The following is a 17,903-nucleotide window of genomic DNA, read 5'->3' on the forward strand; positions in this document are numbered from 1 at the left end:
AAGTAATGTGTAGTAAGGAGTTGGTGTCGGTGTTGATACAGTTCACCTGTTTAGAACAGCCATGGTGTTGTGTTGGTGTCGCGGTAGAGGTGACCGTTCACGTAGAGTTTATCCACTGAGATTACAGCCCGGGAACCGTTCTGAAGTTATTGAGTTCAGCATTGTAATGAAGCTGAATCGTTGTCATGGTGACCGGCGTCGGCCAGAGGAGGATGGGTTCCCCCCTGAGTCTTGGTTCCTCTCAAGGTTTCTTCCTCATGCAAAAAACTAGGGAGTTTTTCCTTGCCACTGTCGCCCTTGGCTTGCTCACTGGGGGCTAGGACTCGGACACTTGTAAAAGCTGCTTTGTGACAACAACTGTTGTAAAAAGCACTATATAAATAAATTAGATTTGATTGATTGAAGCTCATCTGGATTACATTGTAAAGGTTGGAAAAACTCAGCAGTACAAACAAAAACGCTGATGAAATTAGAAATATATGTGGCCTGTAGTTCAGAGCTATTTTAAATTTATCCTCATTTTACATTACAAGTTTATCAACAAATCCAACACTACTCAACATAATCTTGCATAATTGGATTACAAATTAACCAATAATACAGTTAATTTGGTTGTAATAAATAAAGACAAATATCAATAAATATGGTTTGAATTAAAAAAACTTAAAATGCTACTACATACTGTTATTCTGTATATCTGCAATAAAACAGTGAATGCTTCACGACACTATAGTCAGGACTCAATCCCATGAAACGTGTTTGACAGATGATGGTCTCACAAACTCATGCTTTGCAAGGATTCAGAGCTTCTACAGAGGGCCCAGCAACTCCTACCCACAGGTACCACCTATCCCTGAGATAACTCTATGGGTATGCTTGTCTGACATGACTCAGTAATTATGCAGTGGTCCATTTTGGTTGGCTGGGGTCTTGTTGTGCCTAGCTTGTCATGGCTCGACTGTGGCTGTGGAGGCTTGCATATTACTTCCCAGAGAAGACGTGGCACTGGGGGGCTCAGAATGATGAAGACCCAGGGGTCTATGATAGGGTTCACGGATAGTAACAGCAGAGCTGTGAGGTCCATTGCAGAATATTTTGTGTCTCCAGAGGAGCTGATATAAACATTTATCTATGGAGAAAGCAGCATGTCAGCATGCAATATTTAGTTATGGACTTATTCCAACTAATGATTGAAGCAGTACAGTCAAACCATTCACTCTTAAGTAAAACTCAGAATTTCTGTTAGTGCGCCACAATAAATAAGTAATACAACAGTAAGTGATGAACAATTTAGTACAGACAAGTCAAGACTTACCACAAGCGGAAGAGAACAAATGAGAAACGCAATCGTCATAAACCCAAGCAGCACCAAATGTTCTACTTCTTTTGTGAGGGACAGCGAGCGCTTTGACCCCTTTGTACGTCTGAGAGAGCTTCTATTTGCTTTACGTCTCCGGTACATTAGCAGAAGATGGTAGATGACCGATGCGTTGCAAAACACCGTACATATTATCATCGCAAGCATACAAGAAGCGTATATGTTTTTGTACACTTTATGTTCGAATTCATCTGAGTTCAGGTCGATAAAGCACCATGTTCCTGGGCAATATTGGACATACCTCCCAAATCCGAAGAAAGGTGTGAGACAGAATAAAGTACAGACCAGATAAATTAGTGTGATTGTTATGTATCCGCCGCGCGTGTTTATGTGTCTCTCATAAAAGTAAGGAAGTCCAATAGAAAGCCAACGCTCCAAAGCCATGGATAACAGTATTGCCAAAGTTACAAGGCTAAAAAATGTCATGGCGAAGCCAAAATGTGAGCAAATACTATCATTCCCGCTCAATCCGATCATTGACTGATTCCGTGAGTAGGCAGTAATCACAAGGGGACTGACGGAAAAAGTACCGAGAAGATCCGTAATGACCAAAGCAGTCACCAGTACCTGAAAAAGTGAAGCGCTTTGATTTTTACGTCTGATTTTCAAGAGAATAAGCGCGACTACGTTCCCGAGGACGCCAGCAGAGAACATGATTGCAGAAGTTGTAGGTGTTCCGCTCAGAACTGTACTGACATTACGGCATTTTTCCATTGAAAGATTTGATATATTTTGCCCAAAGTGAGGATGTTCCATCTTTCATAAACGTTCTGTTTTTGTGTTAGTTTACCCAAACGATCGACATAGGCTATATAATTAATTACGTTGTTTAGGATTCATACTCACAGACGGTAAACTTTACGCACAACCCAATAATAGCCAAGTTGCGCTGAAAGCAGACTATACACTGAAGAGGTGGAGTTTCAACACACGAACACTCATCCTTGGCAATTACAATTTGTTCACTTGTAGTATGTTTTAAGCTGTCGCTACGTTAAAGTGCCGGGGGAAAATCAAATAATCTTCTCTGCAAATGTAATATCCCTTATTTTCCAAAACGCTGCCAAATATAATTTTTTTACTGCAGTTTCTTTACTTTACAGAAATTACCGTTGTATAGGATGTTTTTTTCTGGTATGGCGACAGCAGTCGCTGTTTTCTTATGGGAATTTAATTAACTTTACATACATATACATCGATACACATGTAAACAGTTCTAGAATATACTGTCTGTTATGTTGAAAGCGAAAACTCGAAGCTGGACCATTATGATGGTGTCCAACGCTCTTGAACAGCCTTTGCAGTTCTACAACACACAGTTCAGCATTATTTATATTTATGTAAGTAACAATGGCTTTCATGACCCATTTTCTGTAAGATATGAAAAGTTTTAAAATGTCACTGTAAAACCATATTTATAAAAATAAACTATGGAACTCGGTTGGCTCTACTATCAGTGGGCCCACACATGCGCTCTTATGTAGATAAAGAAATAAATAATAGGCTACTTTATGCAGTATCCTTCCCTTGTGAAAAAAAGTATACTAAAATTATGCTGAAATATATATGTACTTAAGTTGTGCTATTTTGGAACTACTAATTTGTACTTAATTACTACTTATTGTGACGATGGGTGCGAGGCGAAGGACGAGACACAGATCCTTGCTTTAGCAGACGTCACGTTTATTCACTACAACTATTGCGCAAGACAGCGCACGTAAAACATGGAACACTCACACTGAAACGTGTAGATAAAGACAACGACGAGCACAAGACACTGCGCGAACGCACATTAAATAGACAGACCACATCAACCCCACGTGATGACGAGACGAGCCACAGGTGAGACGGATAATGACAAGACGCACCCGCACCCACAGAGAGACACTGACGCAGACGAACAGACGCAGACAACGTTAACACACGCCCCAAAGGAAGGGTTCGGGGACCGTAGCGTGACACTTATTTGTAATTAAAGTGATATAAATCTGCACTAAGTGTATACTAAATATACTAGTCATATGTTATTTTCGCCACTATTTAATATAATTTAAGTATATTTGTGTGAGCTGTCCAACAGAAAACTAAAACATTAAGTGTGATTAAATTAATCTTGTGATATACTTACTTTAGTATAGGTAATGTAATCCTAATATAATTGGGATTATAATGCAGTATAATTGACGTACACATTCTGTAGGATGTCATTACACTATTATTAGTACAAGTAATTTACTCCTAGTATACTTTCTGTAGGATAAGTCAGGTACTTCTAATACACTTACTTTAGTGTGATTTATGTAATTCTAGTACACTTTAGGTGGGATAAGTAATATACTTCTAATACACTAACTGTGGTATAATTAATGTACTCCTACAATAATTTAAAGGTCATAGCCTATTTTTCTGATACAGTTATACAAAGACCAATAATATGTAGATCCCTTCATGTGTGTGTGTTTGTGTGTGTTTGTTTGTTTGTTTGTGTGTGTTGGGGGGGTCATGTGAGTGTATGTGTTAGAGACACAGACACAGAAGCAGAGAGAACAATAATGAATATATCTCAGTCATGATCCCTATTGGTATATCTTTCTGAAGTATATAGTTTGTGTTGTTACAAATCTCAAATAGGAAAAGAAAGAATTACAAACAAGAAATTAATTGTAAAATTACATGTTTTGTTTTTTTTTTTGTTTTGTTTTTTTCATTTCAGGATGGCTAAAAATAGAGGTCAATATAAGACCTAGAAGAAGACTGTCCGACTTCAAGAAAGCAACTTAAGAAAAGAAAAACTGACCAAGTAATATACTTCCATTAGAATAGGAATATTTGTCATAATACTTTTGACCTTATAGTGTACTTTTGAGTTTTCAATTTTATTTTTATATTAATGTATATGTATTTATGTATGAAATATGTGTTGTATTAAAAATGAGTTCACACATATGCTTTCACATTTCCAAATCATTTGTTATAAATTGCATTTTGTTAAAGATGTTAAATTCTATTATCACAATGTTTGTCATGGAATATTCATTTGAAATTGTAAATACTTATAGATACTTTCACTGAAGTACAGTACAATAAGTTCTATTGCAAAAATATAGGCTCATAGGACACATTTAGTAAAATGATAAGTTTATCATAAAAAAGCACAGTTTAATACTAAGTATATTTTTATTAAGTACATAGCCAGTACAAAAGTAGCACAGCCAAATAAAGTATACTTTTTCAAAGTATACTGAAAGACTAATTAAGTAGGTAAAATTGTAAGTATAAGAAGAAAAAGTATACTTTAATTATTCCGCATATAGTTCAAGTATACTATTATTATATTTAAATATACGACTTTTTCACAAGGGTTAACTGATCATTAGCCACACCAGTGTAATGGACACTGGTCTATTTAGATTTTGGACTGCAGACTGAACCTTTACTCACAGGTGCACATTATGTGTCATGAGAACATCACAAATCAAAGAAAATATAACATTAGAGATGAGTTTGAAGAAACTAAAAGAATGTGACGTTTTATGCTTATTTTAGTGAATGTTTAATCATATCATCCATTCCTCAGGTGGCCACCAATGGAATTCTATGTTCTCTATCTTCTACATGGGAGGCAGCCGTGTTCTGTTCCCAAGGTTGGTATATGCTTGTAACGCGCTCGAAGGAGGAGACACGACGAGTGTCGTACGGTGAACATGAAACGTTTAATACACAAAGACGTAAACTCCGTGCGAAGGATGAGCACAAATATCTGACACTCACGCAGACACGAAGCTTTAGACAAAGACGAGCACAAGACACTGCGCGAACGCACATTAAATAGGTGATCAACACATACCCGCGTGATCTCGAGACAAGGCACAGGTGAGACTAACAAACACGCTCACAGACAACCCACACCCAGGGAAGTACAAACATGGACATAACGACACGCAGACAACGTAACGGCACGCCCACAGGGAAGGGTCCAGAGCTGTCACCGTAACAGAACCCCCCGCCAGGGGCTCGCTACTCGCAGCTGGAAAGCCCCGAACCAACACCGACGGGCAGATCCGGAGCCGCTGGGATCACGAGCCTCCGAGAGCCGTCTCCCCCGATGGTGGGAACCACCGCGAACAGCCCTAGTACACCCTCCCTGGGAAGACAGGGGAAAATACATTAAACACGGGCACAAGCACAAACACACACACAGGGATGTTAAACATAAAGGGCACAAGAGGGAACAGGGGGTTCGGGAGAAACACTGGGGCTGACACATAGACAGGAACAGGCAGCCATGACAACGGTTGGGCTGCCTGCCAGAGCGCTAATGGTGGCGCCACCCCTCCTGGGAATGCAAGCAGAGTGGGCGAAGCAGGCGGAACAGGCGGCGGAGTCCCTCCAGTCCTGGGCGCCGCGCATCCGCCGAGGACCACGAAACGGATGAACGCCCGTCAAGCCAGGTGATCTCTGTATTTCTCTCGTTTCAAGTTCCAGGTGACATACCGGCCAGGAGAGAGGAACCAGCGTGCGGATGCACTGTCTAAGTCCTTTCCTGGCAGTACGAAGTCTACGAGCGAGGAGCCGGTGCTTACACCTGAGTGCGTCGTGGGAGCTTTGGAGTGGAAGATCGATTGGGAGATCGAGGCAGCGAACCCGCATCCAGGTTGCCCGCCGCACCGTAAGTACGTTCCCCCCGCGCACCGTAGTGCCCTCATCAGCTGGGCTCATACGTCAGTGGGGACGGGGCACCCAGGGGTGTCTAAAACGGCTCAGTTGTTGGGGGCTCGCTACTGATGGCCGGGGCTGCACCGGGACGTACTGCAGCAGGTGGCGTACTGCAGCAGGTGGCGTCCTGCGCGGTGTGTGCGCGGTGCAAGGTGCCACACACTCCTCCTGTGGGTAAGCTCCTCCCTCTTCCTGCACCCAAGCAGCCATGGACGCACATCGCTTTGGACTTCGTCACAGACCTCCCCCCGTCCGAAGAGAACACGGTCATCATGGTGGTGATAGACCGGTTCTCGAAGATGGTCCGTTTCCTCCCCTTGCGGGGCCTGCCCACCGTGTGGGAGACTGCAGATCTTGTGTTTCGACACGTATTCCGGCAGTTTGGTCTGCCTGAGGATATCGTTTCGGACAGGAGACCGCAGTTCACCTCGCGTGTGTGGCGGGAATTCCTGTCCAAGCTGAACATCACGGTGAGCCTAACCTCTGGTTACCATCCGCAGGCTAACGGACAGGTGGAATGCGCGAACCAGGAGGTGGGAAAGTTCCTGCGCGCTTACTGCAGCGAGCATGCGGACACATGGTGTGCCCTTCTGCCCTGGGCCGAGTACGCACAGAACTCCCTCACACATTCCAGCACGGGGATGACGCCGTTCGAGTGCGTGCTCGGTCGCCAGCCGCCACTCTATCCTTGGAATGCCGTGTCCTCAGACCAGCCCATCGTCGAGGAGTGGTGTAAGAGGAGCGAGCGGGTGTGGGAGGACACCCATCAGCGGCTGAAGGAGGCGATCCGGCGTTTCAAGAAGAAAGCCGACCGTCGGAGGGGAGAGGCCCCATCTTATCAGGCAGGGGATAAGGTGTGGGTCTCCACCGAAGATAGACGCCTGGGCAGGAGAGGTAAACTGGGGGAGAGATATGCCAGCCCGTATGTCATCTTGAGGCTGCTTAACCCAGTTACTTACCGCATCAGTCTGCCCGAAGACAGACGTGTGTCACGTGCGTTTCATGTGTCCGCTCTCAAGCCATACAGAGCAGGTGCATTGGAGGAGGCCTCGACGTCACGGCCGCCCTCGCCGCTGCAGTTGTCGGACGGACCCGCGTACCTCGTGGAGAGGTTACTGGACTCGAGGCGCAGAAAAGGTGGCTTACAGTACCTGGTGTACTGGGTCGGATACGGACCGGAGGAGCGCTCCTGGATACCGGCCTCTCAAGTGGTAGGCCCCTCCCTTATCGTCGACTTCCACAGGGAACATCCAGACCGGCCAGCTCCGCGGAAGACCGCGTGGGAGTCGACGGGAGGGGTCCTTGGGTGAGGGCTCTGTCATGGTGAGGGGGCCGGGTCGCCACCAGAGGGCGCACATCCCGGTTAGCAGCCGATCCCAGCACACACCCCCGAGCACGCAACCACTCCCACCATCACAATCACCAGAATATTGATGTACCTGTTTGTGGTTACGTTGCTCTTTTTAAGCCCGCAGGTCGTCCGGTCCAGTGCTGCACATTCACGCTACGAGCCTTACTGGACCGTTAAGTGCTGAGAGTCTTCCTACCTGTTTACTCGTTCAGAGTCTTTGCGTTTGTCTTGCTTTCTATTATGGAGAATAAACCCCCGTTCATTCCACCTGCGTCTCCGGCTGCCTCTGTCACGATGCCTCCGGCGTCACAGGTGGTAGTTGTTGTTTTTTATTTTTTTTATTTATTATTAATATTTAAAAGTTGTTCTCTGCACTACATTATGTAAAATAGTTTTAAAATATTTTTTGTGCAACACCTTTATATTTATTGCTTGTTATATGGTAATATTTAAGTCATTTGCTTTTTATTTGTTTCTTTAATAGTGACACAATCAACACAATGATTGATGATACAGGGGGCACCAACCAAAATCTCGCCTAGGGCACCACATTGGTCAGGGCCGGCTCTGGACATAGGTCTGACAGTTTTCTGCAATTAAATAAAGAGAACACAGATATTCTTGTTCTTTGTAGTGATTCACAAAGGAATGATGTCTAGACTTATTTAAATCAAATTAATCTGAATTTCAGATAATGTGTTAAGAACCTGGGCGTCACCTTTAATAATGAGCTCAGCTTCAAATCACACATCATGACTACATGCAAGACAGCTTATTTTCACCTCCGAAACATCGCTAAGGTCCCAGATATGCTCTCTCCTGCTGATAGTGAAAAACTTGTCCATGCATTTATCACATCAAGGCTAGATTATTGCAACGCTGTTCTGGATACAGTTATGTACATCAGCCCCGTATCACAGGGCGTGGAGGTAGAGTAGCCACAATATATGACACAGATATAGGTCTTAGTGTAAAACCAGGCACCTCTATTAACTCATTCGAGGTTCTGACAGGTGAAATAAGCAATAATCTCATAGGCAATAAAAGCTTAAATTAGTGACCATCTATCGGCAGCTGGGTCCTTACTCAGAATTTCTTCAGGAATTTGCTGAGTTTCTTTCAGAATTAGTCTTAACCATTGAAAGATTTGTAATTGTGGGTGATTTCAACATTCATTATGAAAATGAATCAGACCTACTGAAAACTGTGTTCGATTCCATCCTAGACTCAGTAGGTATAGTCCAAAATGTGACAGGGCCTACTCACCGCTGTAAACACACCTTAGACCTAATACTTACTTACGGGTTAAACATAGAACATTTGGCAATCATCTCCCAAAATGACGCCATTTCAGATCATTCCCTACTGATATATGAAATAGCTTTATACGATGTACATCAGATGCGCCATATAAAAACCACACGCACCATCACATCCGACACCGCAGCAACATTTATAAACATACTGCCAGAGCTACCGAACACTATGCCACTGCAGCCCAATGAATTGGAACAGGCAACACAACAGTTTTATTCCACACTCAGCAATACCTTAGACAGTGTAGCTCCAGTTAAAACAAAATTAATTAGGGAGAAAAAGCTTGCACCATGGTATGACGACCACACTCGTCTTCTAAAACAGGCAGCTTGAACAGTGGAGCGCAAATGGATATCCACCTCACTAGAAGTGTTTAGAATCGCATGGAAAGACACCGTAGTCAAATATAAACATGCCCTAATATAAGCTAGAGCCTCATATTATTCGACATAACACTAAAAAACATGTTGGGGCTAACGCACAGATCAGTAATGATAACTTAGCTGGTAAATGTATTCCTAGTACAATAGGGTGACCAAACGTCCGTATTTCCTGGGACATGTCCGTATTTCACATCCTGTCCAGGGCGTCCTGGGTTTTTTTTTAAGGTGAGGAAATGTCCTGGTTTTTAAATTACCTTCATTGGACCATTAAGACTGGATTAAACTTTCTCGAGTGGCTGTAGCGCGCGAATCCGCACGCGTTTATATGTGACGCGTCACATTATTTACAGTGTTGTTCGCTCTCTGTGGTCGAAGATAAAGGCTTACAATAAGCGCTGCACATTGCGTCAACTGATGCAAGTTACGAACTACCGTCCAGAAAGACAATGTCGAAGAAAATCCAGCAGCTGTATGATGAGGAAAGGGAAGTAAAACAGGTTATTGTGAAGAGCGCCACAAATGTGGCTCTGACTGGGGATCACTGGACCTCTGTTAGCAACAAGAATTATCTTGGTGTGACAGTTCATATTATAGATGATGAATCTATAGATCAGACCCTCCAGAAAGTCGCGATGTTGCGATTTGCAACTTCAACACAACTTCAAGAAAACCCCGCGAATTCAGGGCGGTGTTGCAACTTCAGCCAATCACCACAACTTTCCCGCAAATTTGACCAATCGCTGATGTCGTCTTGATGTGACGTCGACAAACTCCCGCCTTACTTCCGTATATACGTTCAAGAGGAGCAGACTGAAAGCAGCATGAGCAACGAAAATAACGGCAAAAAGATCGGGAAAAGCAGTATCCCGGTACACTACATGAAAGCGGGGATAAACTGTTTTTTTTTTTGTTTTCAGTGTTTTATTGTTTCACAACGATGGGCTCATACATGTATTTCCAACAAGTTTAACATTTCGAGCACCAGCCCATCCACTCCAAGTGATTTTTCATAGTCTTTTAAGAGACGGAAAGTCCATTTCTGCCACCGAACTGTTGCACTTCGAGGGATCATTTCAAGAAAGTGAGAAGGATAATTGTGCATTCTCTGTCCCAAGACCCGTGTTTCAAGGGGCGGGGCATACAAAATTGATTATCGATGGCTCCCTGGATGATATTTAATTACTATTAGAACCGGCCCACAGGCCACAGCCGCCCGATGGTGTTTTGCACGCACAAACACTACATTCCCCACAATGCAACGGTAGCCCGCAAAGTCACTGCAGCGTACGCAATCGGCGAGGGTCTGAGATAGTTTATAAGTTTAAACTTTAAACTGAGATAAAGTTTAAAGTCAGAGATAAAGTTTATTTATCTCTGATCCATATCTATGAGTTACTAGTTCGCTCTGGCGCCAACCACTGGCGATCGATCTCGATATAATACTTAATTTGTGTCCATTTTACAGGCCGCCCGGTAACAACTTACGTTCGCCAACCCCCCCCCCCCCCCCCCCCCCCCCCCCCGTCAACAATTAATGTTCGCCACCCCCTCCAGGTTCAAATCTCACTCCAAGCGATCTTGAAAAGTTGGCAACCCTGAATAAATAGGTAAATAGATAATTAAAATGGACTACTAAATAGAGGAAACCATACAACATTTACTCCCTATTGCAATGTACTCACAAAAAAGCAAAAACACAACGCAACTTTCATCGCAATTTTTTTTTAAAAACACCTGCAACATCAAACATTTTAGCCCGCAACAATCACAAAAAAAAAAAATCATTTGCTTTGAGCATGCAGGAGACCACTTCTAGGCACTATGGAGATGCCTGTGGCAGAGGCCTGGGAAATTAAAGAAACATATACCATCTAAAATGGTATTAAAAACATCTGATTTACTTCAATTCTTCCAATATCCTGAGCAAAACTCCTAAATTAAACAACATTTTTGGTCAGAATTTCCAGTGTTCTGAACTGTTTTCTGCACTCAGGGCCGGCCCTTCCATTAGGCGACATAGGCAAATGCTAGGGGCGCCGGCGGTGCAGGGCGGCGCTCGCGTGCATGCGGTTTTGTTTTTTTTTTTTTTTTAAACAAATGAACAATTAATAAATGTCAAAACAAGCAAAGTCCACATAATCATAATTTCATTGTTTAATAATATTAGTCAAATTAATAATTCTTATAATAACAACACATGACACCTATCACCCGCGCGCCAACCCGCCCTCCCCCGCGCGCTCTGCGCACCTCGTTACTGTTTCTCTGTACACCGCAGAGTGAGTGACATCTCCCTGTAAAGACCTCAAAAAGGCAGAAAAACAGGTAATATAATGGTAATATGTGGTGAATTAACACTATACCATTGGCGAATCGTCAGGGACTTCAACGCCTTCTCTGAAGGTTAATTGATCTTAAAAAGGATGCTTTATCTATTATATGTAATATATGTTAATAACGCTTCACCAATAATTTGTATTTTTCCTATAAATTGGCTTTCAAATCCACTTTTCGTACTTGTGCTGGAAAAAAACCTCAGCGGTGAAATAAAAAATCAACCAATCAGAATATTTCACACCGTTGTTTCTAGGTAAAAGAGAGAAAGGCCCTTTTACATTGAGAGCTTTTATTATAGATTGGCAGTTTTATCAACCAATCATATTATCGAATTAAAATCGTGGGGGCGTGCTCCAATGGTCTCCTTTTTATTTGAAACAAATCCAAAATGTTGCCAATCTGTAGCTGTTGTGTTTTTCTTTGAAACCAGCTCGCTTGACTCACAACTAACACTCAATCGTCATTGTGGCTTTTTCCCCTCTGTATGATCTTAGTGAAAACTGCCACTGTCATCATACTGCCCAATCCTAGTAGGTGCTATGATTAGCTTAGCTTAAAATAAATATATACTAAACACACATATGCTCCTCTGTTCATTGCGAATGCACTTTTGAAATAATAATGTTGCAGTAGGCAAATTGCCCTGATTTGCACTGGTGGTAGTTGTTTTTTTATTTTTATTTTTTATTTATTATTAATATTTAAAAGTTGTTCTCTGCACTACGTTATGTAAAATAGTTTTAAAATATTTTTTGTGCAACACCTTTATATTTATTGCTTGTTATATGGTAATATTTAAGTCATTTGCTTTTTATTTGTTTCTTTAATAGTGACACAATCAACACAATGATTGATGATACAGGGGGCACCAACCAAAATCTCGCCTAGGGCACCACATTGGTCAGGGCCGGCTCTGGACATAGGTCTGACAGTTTTCTGCAATTAAATAAAGAGAACACAGATATTCTTGTTCTTTGTAGTGATTCACAAAGGAATGATGTCTAGACTTATTTAAATCAAATTAATCTGAATTTCAGATAATGTGTTAAGAACCTGGGCGTCACCTTTAATAATGAGCTCAGCTTCAAATCACACATCATGACTACATGCAAGACAGCTTATTTTCACTATTATTTCTTTAATAGTGACACAATCAACACAATGATTGATGATGCAGGGGGCACCAACCAAAATCTCGCCTAGGGCACCACATTGGTCAGGGCCGGCTCTGTCTGCACTCATCTATTGGTCTGTGTTACGCACGAAGGAGGAGGCACGACGAGCGCAATAGTGGTGACAGAAAACACTTTAATGACTGTAAAGGTGCTATACAATTAAAGTTTATTATTAGTTATTATTATTATTATTATTATTATTATTACATATAGCCAGCAGCTCATGGTACCCCACTCCGTAATTTCGTTCTGCTATGGTTAGCTTCTTCAAATAAAAGGTCTGAGGGAACTGTTCTTCTTGGGCCATTGTGATAATATGGCGCCTACACCAACTTTTGATGCGTCTACCTCCACTATAAAGGGCCGGTTGGGATCGGGTTGGTCTAGCATGGGCGCCTCCTCAAATGCTCTCTTTAGCCTTGCAAACGCCTTTGTTGCCTTGGCATTCCAGTGTAACTTGTTCTTTCCCTCGCGCAACAGATCAATAAGAGGCTCCGCGATTTGGCTATAAGCGCGAATGAAACGCCTATAAAATTTCGCGAAGCCCAGAAATCTCTGCAGCTCGCGCCGTGTGAGGTTGACTCCATTTCACGACCGCCTCCACCTTCCCTGGCTGCATGTGAACGGAGCCTGGCCTGATGGTGTAACCCAGGAAATTCACCTCACTGAGGTGGAATTCGCACTTCTCCAGCTTGCAATATAGGCTATTGCGCAGGAGCTGGTAGTGGTACTAAATGGCGTCTTCCATTCATCCCCCTCACGAATGCGGATGAGGTTGTAGGCGCTGCATAGATCTAATTTAGTAAAAATCCTTGGCGACTTTAAACTGCTCTAGTGCCGAAGGCACCAAAGGCAGCGGGTAGGTAAAGTTTACCAAGAGGGAATTGAGCCCTCAATAATCCACGCATGGCCTCAAACCCCCATTCTTCTTCTTGACGAAGAAGACGCTGGCTGAGGCAGGTGAGGTGGAGGGAGTAATATAGCCCTGCGCGAGAGCCTCCTTTATGTACTGACCCTTTACTCTGTCCTCCTCCTGTGACAGCGGATAGACGCGTGGATGAGTAGTGCCAGCTTTGAGTGTGATGTGACAGTCCCAATGGCGATGAGGTGGTAGCTGAGTGGCCTCGGTGGAGCTAAAGACCTCAGCAAGGTTGCGATATGGAGCGGGAATATCCAAGGAGGCGCTGATGTTAGGGCTCTCTATGCTGGTAGACTGCGCAAACACACAGGGACATGACCGAGTGCCTCTGAGGGGCACGACCCATTTTAGTAAACGTCCCGTCTTCCAATCAATCACCGGGTTGTGCAGTTTGAGTCAGGGGAGATCTAATGTGAGTGAGTAGCGTGTAAAGGGAAGAACGTAAAAACCGATCAGGGTTCCTGCTCCTCGTGTTTGTGTTGTTCCCTGCATGTCTGTCTCCATGGTTTCCCCTCGTCTGACACGCCCATGTCATCAGTGTCTTCACCTGTGTGTCTAGTTTAGTTCCGTGTATTTATAGTCCCAGTGTTTCACATATCGGTTATCGGTTGTTTTGTTCCAATTCGTTAGTTTGTGCTCTTGTTATTCATGCTCTTTGGTCAGTGTTCTACGCTTCCTGGTCTCTGAGTTCTACTCGTTTTGTTGCTCAGTCGTCTGTGTTTTCCGTAGCCTGATTTTCTAGTTTGTATGCGTTTACCCCGTGTTTGGTTTAAAGTGTTCGTTCAGTGTCTAAAGCTGGGCGTACATTGTGCGATTTACTGCGGTAAAGTTCGCATATTCCGAATTCGTTCTTCAATAGCTTTAAGACAGTTATAGCAAATGTGCCAAAATATGAAAATTCTAATTTCTGGCAACATAAACAACCACCTACAACTCTGTTTACGTCAGGAATAGGCGTATTTTAATTGTAGATAACATGTTATTTTAAATGTACTGCTGTCACCTCTGCAACGTCTAAGGCACCATCTACATATTACCTTAACACGGTTAACACGGATGCACGTGGCGGTCTTAAAGGTTCCAGAGCACTGCGCACTTTTTTTTCTATAATTTCAATAGCTTTTCAAAGGTCCACCATAAGACCACCAAACAAGTTGTTTACACAAAGTGCATTCTAAAGAACAACCTACAACTCTAACTTGGGAATTTCAACCTTGCACCAACTTGTGGTAGTCAGTTGTTGTCTACAATTTTCAATAGCTTTTAAATGGTCCATCAGAAGACCACCTAACACATTGTATTACATAAAGTGCATCCTAAACAACCTACAACTTTTATATGGGTATTTCTACCTCTTACCTATTTGTGGTGGTCAGTGTTTGTCTGGAAATGTCAATAGCTTTTAAGTGGTCCATCATAAGAGCACCAAACAAGGTGTATTACATAAAGGGCATCCTAATCAACAACCTACAACTCAGATATGGGTATTTCTACCTCTTACCTATTTGTGGTGGTGAGTTTTAATGCTTTTAAACGGTCCATCATAAGAGCATAAAATAAGTTTTTATATATTAAGGGCATCTAAAACAACAACCTACAACTCAAATATGGGTATTTCTATCTCTTACTTATTTGTGGTGGTGAGTTTTTATCTTATAATTTCAATAGCTTTTAAAAGGTCCATCATAAGAGCACCAATCAATTTGTATTATATAAGAGCATAAAACAAATTCTTATATATTAAGGGCATCCTCAGCCAAAACCTACAACTCATTTCTATATATAACCTATTTGTGGTTGTCACTGTGAGGCGGCCCCCTACCGGCCGCCTCTGTCCACAGCGGCTGTTGTTGTTGTTGTTGTTTGGTGACGTCATGTGCGTCCCTCAGGTGGGCGGAGCCCGTGATCCGTCTCACCTGAGGGTCGTTTGTTTGCCTATATATGTCTTGTCTTTGTACCAGTTGACCGCTGGTCATTATATCCTTAATTTGGAGATAGTGCACGGGTTTTAGGTTTGCACACTTTTTTCCCTGAGACTTGGCGTGATCGCTTCCTTTTCGTTGCTCACCCCTGTAGGTACCATGCCTCCACAGACAAAGGAAGGGGGGTGCTCCCCCTAGGTGCATGGCCCACGTCAGGAAGGATGTGGAACTACGTCATCAGACGAATCCCCTTTAAAAGGGGGGATCCCCCTTTGTTCGTTCTCTCTACCTGGCTGCATCAAAGTAGCTACCTAGAGACGAAGAGCGCGCACACCTTCGGGAACAAAGCGGTATTGGTTCTGCACTCGAACCCTGTGCAGCACGCGACGCAAGAAGTAACTAGTTCGCTACTTTTATTTCTTTTGCGGAGTTCGCTAAAACCAATCGCTTCAGCTAGCCGACGATTAAGAACTGTTTGAACATTCGCGCGACGGCCGGACCTCCGCGAGTTCATCTTAACGTCGACAGCGACCACTTCCCCGGGACACCACGCAACGGACCATCGAGGGACCGCCGATTGAACGGCCACCACGGCTTCCCCTGGACGGAGCAACGCGATCCAGCGGAACCTTCTTCACGAAAGCGCACGAAGGAGTCCTCCTCAAGAGGCTACCTGGCCTACTGCGCGGGCCGCGGACTGAACAACTCAAAGTAAGACTGTGCATCTGGGCAGACTTAGAACAATATCTTGTTTTACTGTTTTCTGTGGCTTAGATCGATGCTTTGTGAACGCTTGTGTGCAGTGGTGTTTATAATCACGTTCATGTTAAACCGTACTCTGTTTAAGGCTTAAAGAGATATTCTGTTCAAAGCTTAAATAGGTATTCTGTTTAAACTTGTTCGATTATTCACACTGATTCTTTTATTTCATATAACTGTTAACACTAGCAAGACTGAAATTTCAGGATCTCCAGGACATCACCCCTCCTTCTTGCTAGCAATTAGCCATCCTTTTATTATGCAAATGCGGAGCACTGAGGCAGCAGGTCAAACACTAATATGGCTAAAAGTACGAGGAGTTTCGCAGGCAAACCACGCAGACCCCCGCTCTCCTTTCCACAGAAAACCAGCTCATCTGTATATCACAGCTTCAAGAAGCAATTCGAAAGTTACAACCCGTGAAACTATCTTTTTTTTATAGCGCGAAGGTAATTATTCCTATGATGAATAGGAATTAATCTTTTGGTTTGAATCTCGCTAAACATTCTAACTGAAATAAATCTTCGCGATAAAGAATAAACGTATTTGTAGTAGGCGTACGTGCTGTGCGATTTTCACAAGGCAAACCAGACACTGACTAGCCAATTTTATGTGTTTCATACGCATTGTATGCTTACTTCATCGCACTAAAGAATAAACTACAATAATGTGCTCGTTGTAGGCATACGTGTTGTGCGATTTTCACAAGGCAAACCAGACACTGACTAGCCCATTTTATGTGTTTCAAAAACATTTCATGCTTACTTCTTCGCACTAAAGAATAAACGTTGTATTTGTAGTAGGCATACGTGTTGTGTGATTTTCACAAGGCAAACCAGACAATGACTAGCCCATTTTATATGTGTTTCATACGTATTTTACGCTTCCTTTGAAGCGCCGACCCCGCGCTGAACATTCTAACTGAAATAAATCTTCGCGCTAAAGAATAAACGTTGTACTTGTAGTAGGCGTATGTGCTAGAAGTTATTTGTTTTATACTATCCAAGTATTATCTAAAATTAAGTAAAAATCGAAATCAATCAGTACAAATTATATATATTCTATCCGTATCTATATATTTAGACAGAATCAAACATTGTATGCATGTTATTTCTGCAATTCGTCCGTTACGAAACAGCACTAATTTACAGGTAGAGAATATATATAATTTGCACTGCTACATAGACAGGAAATGCCACAAAATAATCTCTGAAATATCATAAAAATTATATATATTCTATCTGTATATAGATATTTAGAGAAAGTCAAATATAGGCATTGTAGCCTACATGTTATTTATGTTGTTCTGCTTTTATGAAACAGCACTACTTATATAAAAATTCTAGCCATATCAATTTTGTTTTTCCACCTAATTCCAGATAATTACAGAACAATTAAATTAAATTTTAACTCAGAGACTGACTGATTATCCATTCATCTATACATCTATTCATCCATCAGATATAAAGAAATGGAAATGCGCAAGTATCGGTTAGTGATTAGCGGGTATCGATACGCATGTCATTAGCGCCTTTGCATCAGCCGCCGTGAAGGTTCACAATTTACACTTGTTGAAGATGGGTGGGGTGTGGTCTTCTCCAAGCTGGGATAAAAACGGACACACAAACACAGGTGAGTCATTTCAT

General features: G+C 42.6%; 1 protein-coding gene across 1 annotated transcript; it reads right to left on the reverse strand.

The window, feature by feature from the left end:
- Positions 1 to 662: 662 nt before the first annotated feature.
- Positions 663 to 2,134, reverse strand: ptger2b (prostaglandin E receptor 2b (subtype EP2)). Its single transcript, XM_077016131.1, has 2 exons — positions 1,316 to 2,134; positions 663 to 1,129 (listed from the first exon to the last, which is right to left on the reverse strand). The coding sequence occupies exons 1-2, from the start codon at positions 2,132 to 2,134 to the stop codon at positions 848 to 850; spliced, it is 1,101 nt and encodes a 366-aa protein (XP_076872246.1). The 3' UTR covers positions 663 to 847.
- Positions 2,135 to 17,903: the final 15,769 nt, after the last annotated feature.

The sequence above is a fragment of the Brachyhypopomus gauderio genome, chromosome 9 (genome assembly GCF_052324685.1).
Source record: "Brachyhypopomus gauderio isolate BG-103 chromosome 9, BGAUD_0.2, whole genome shotgun sequence".
Lineage (NCBI taxonomy): Eukaryota > Metazoa > Chordata > Actinopteri > Gymnotiformes > Hypopomidae > Brachyhypopomus > Brachyhypopomus gauderio.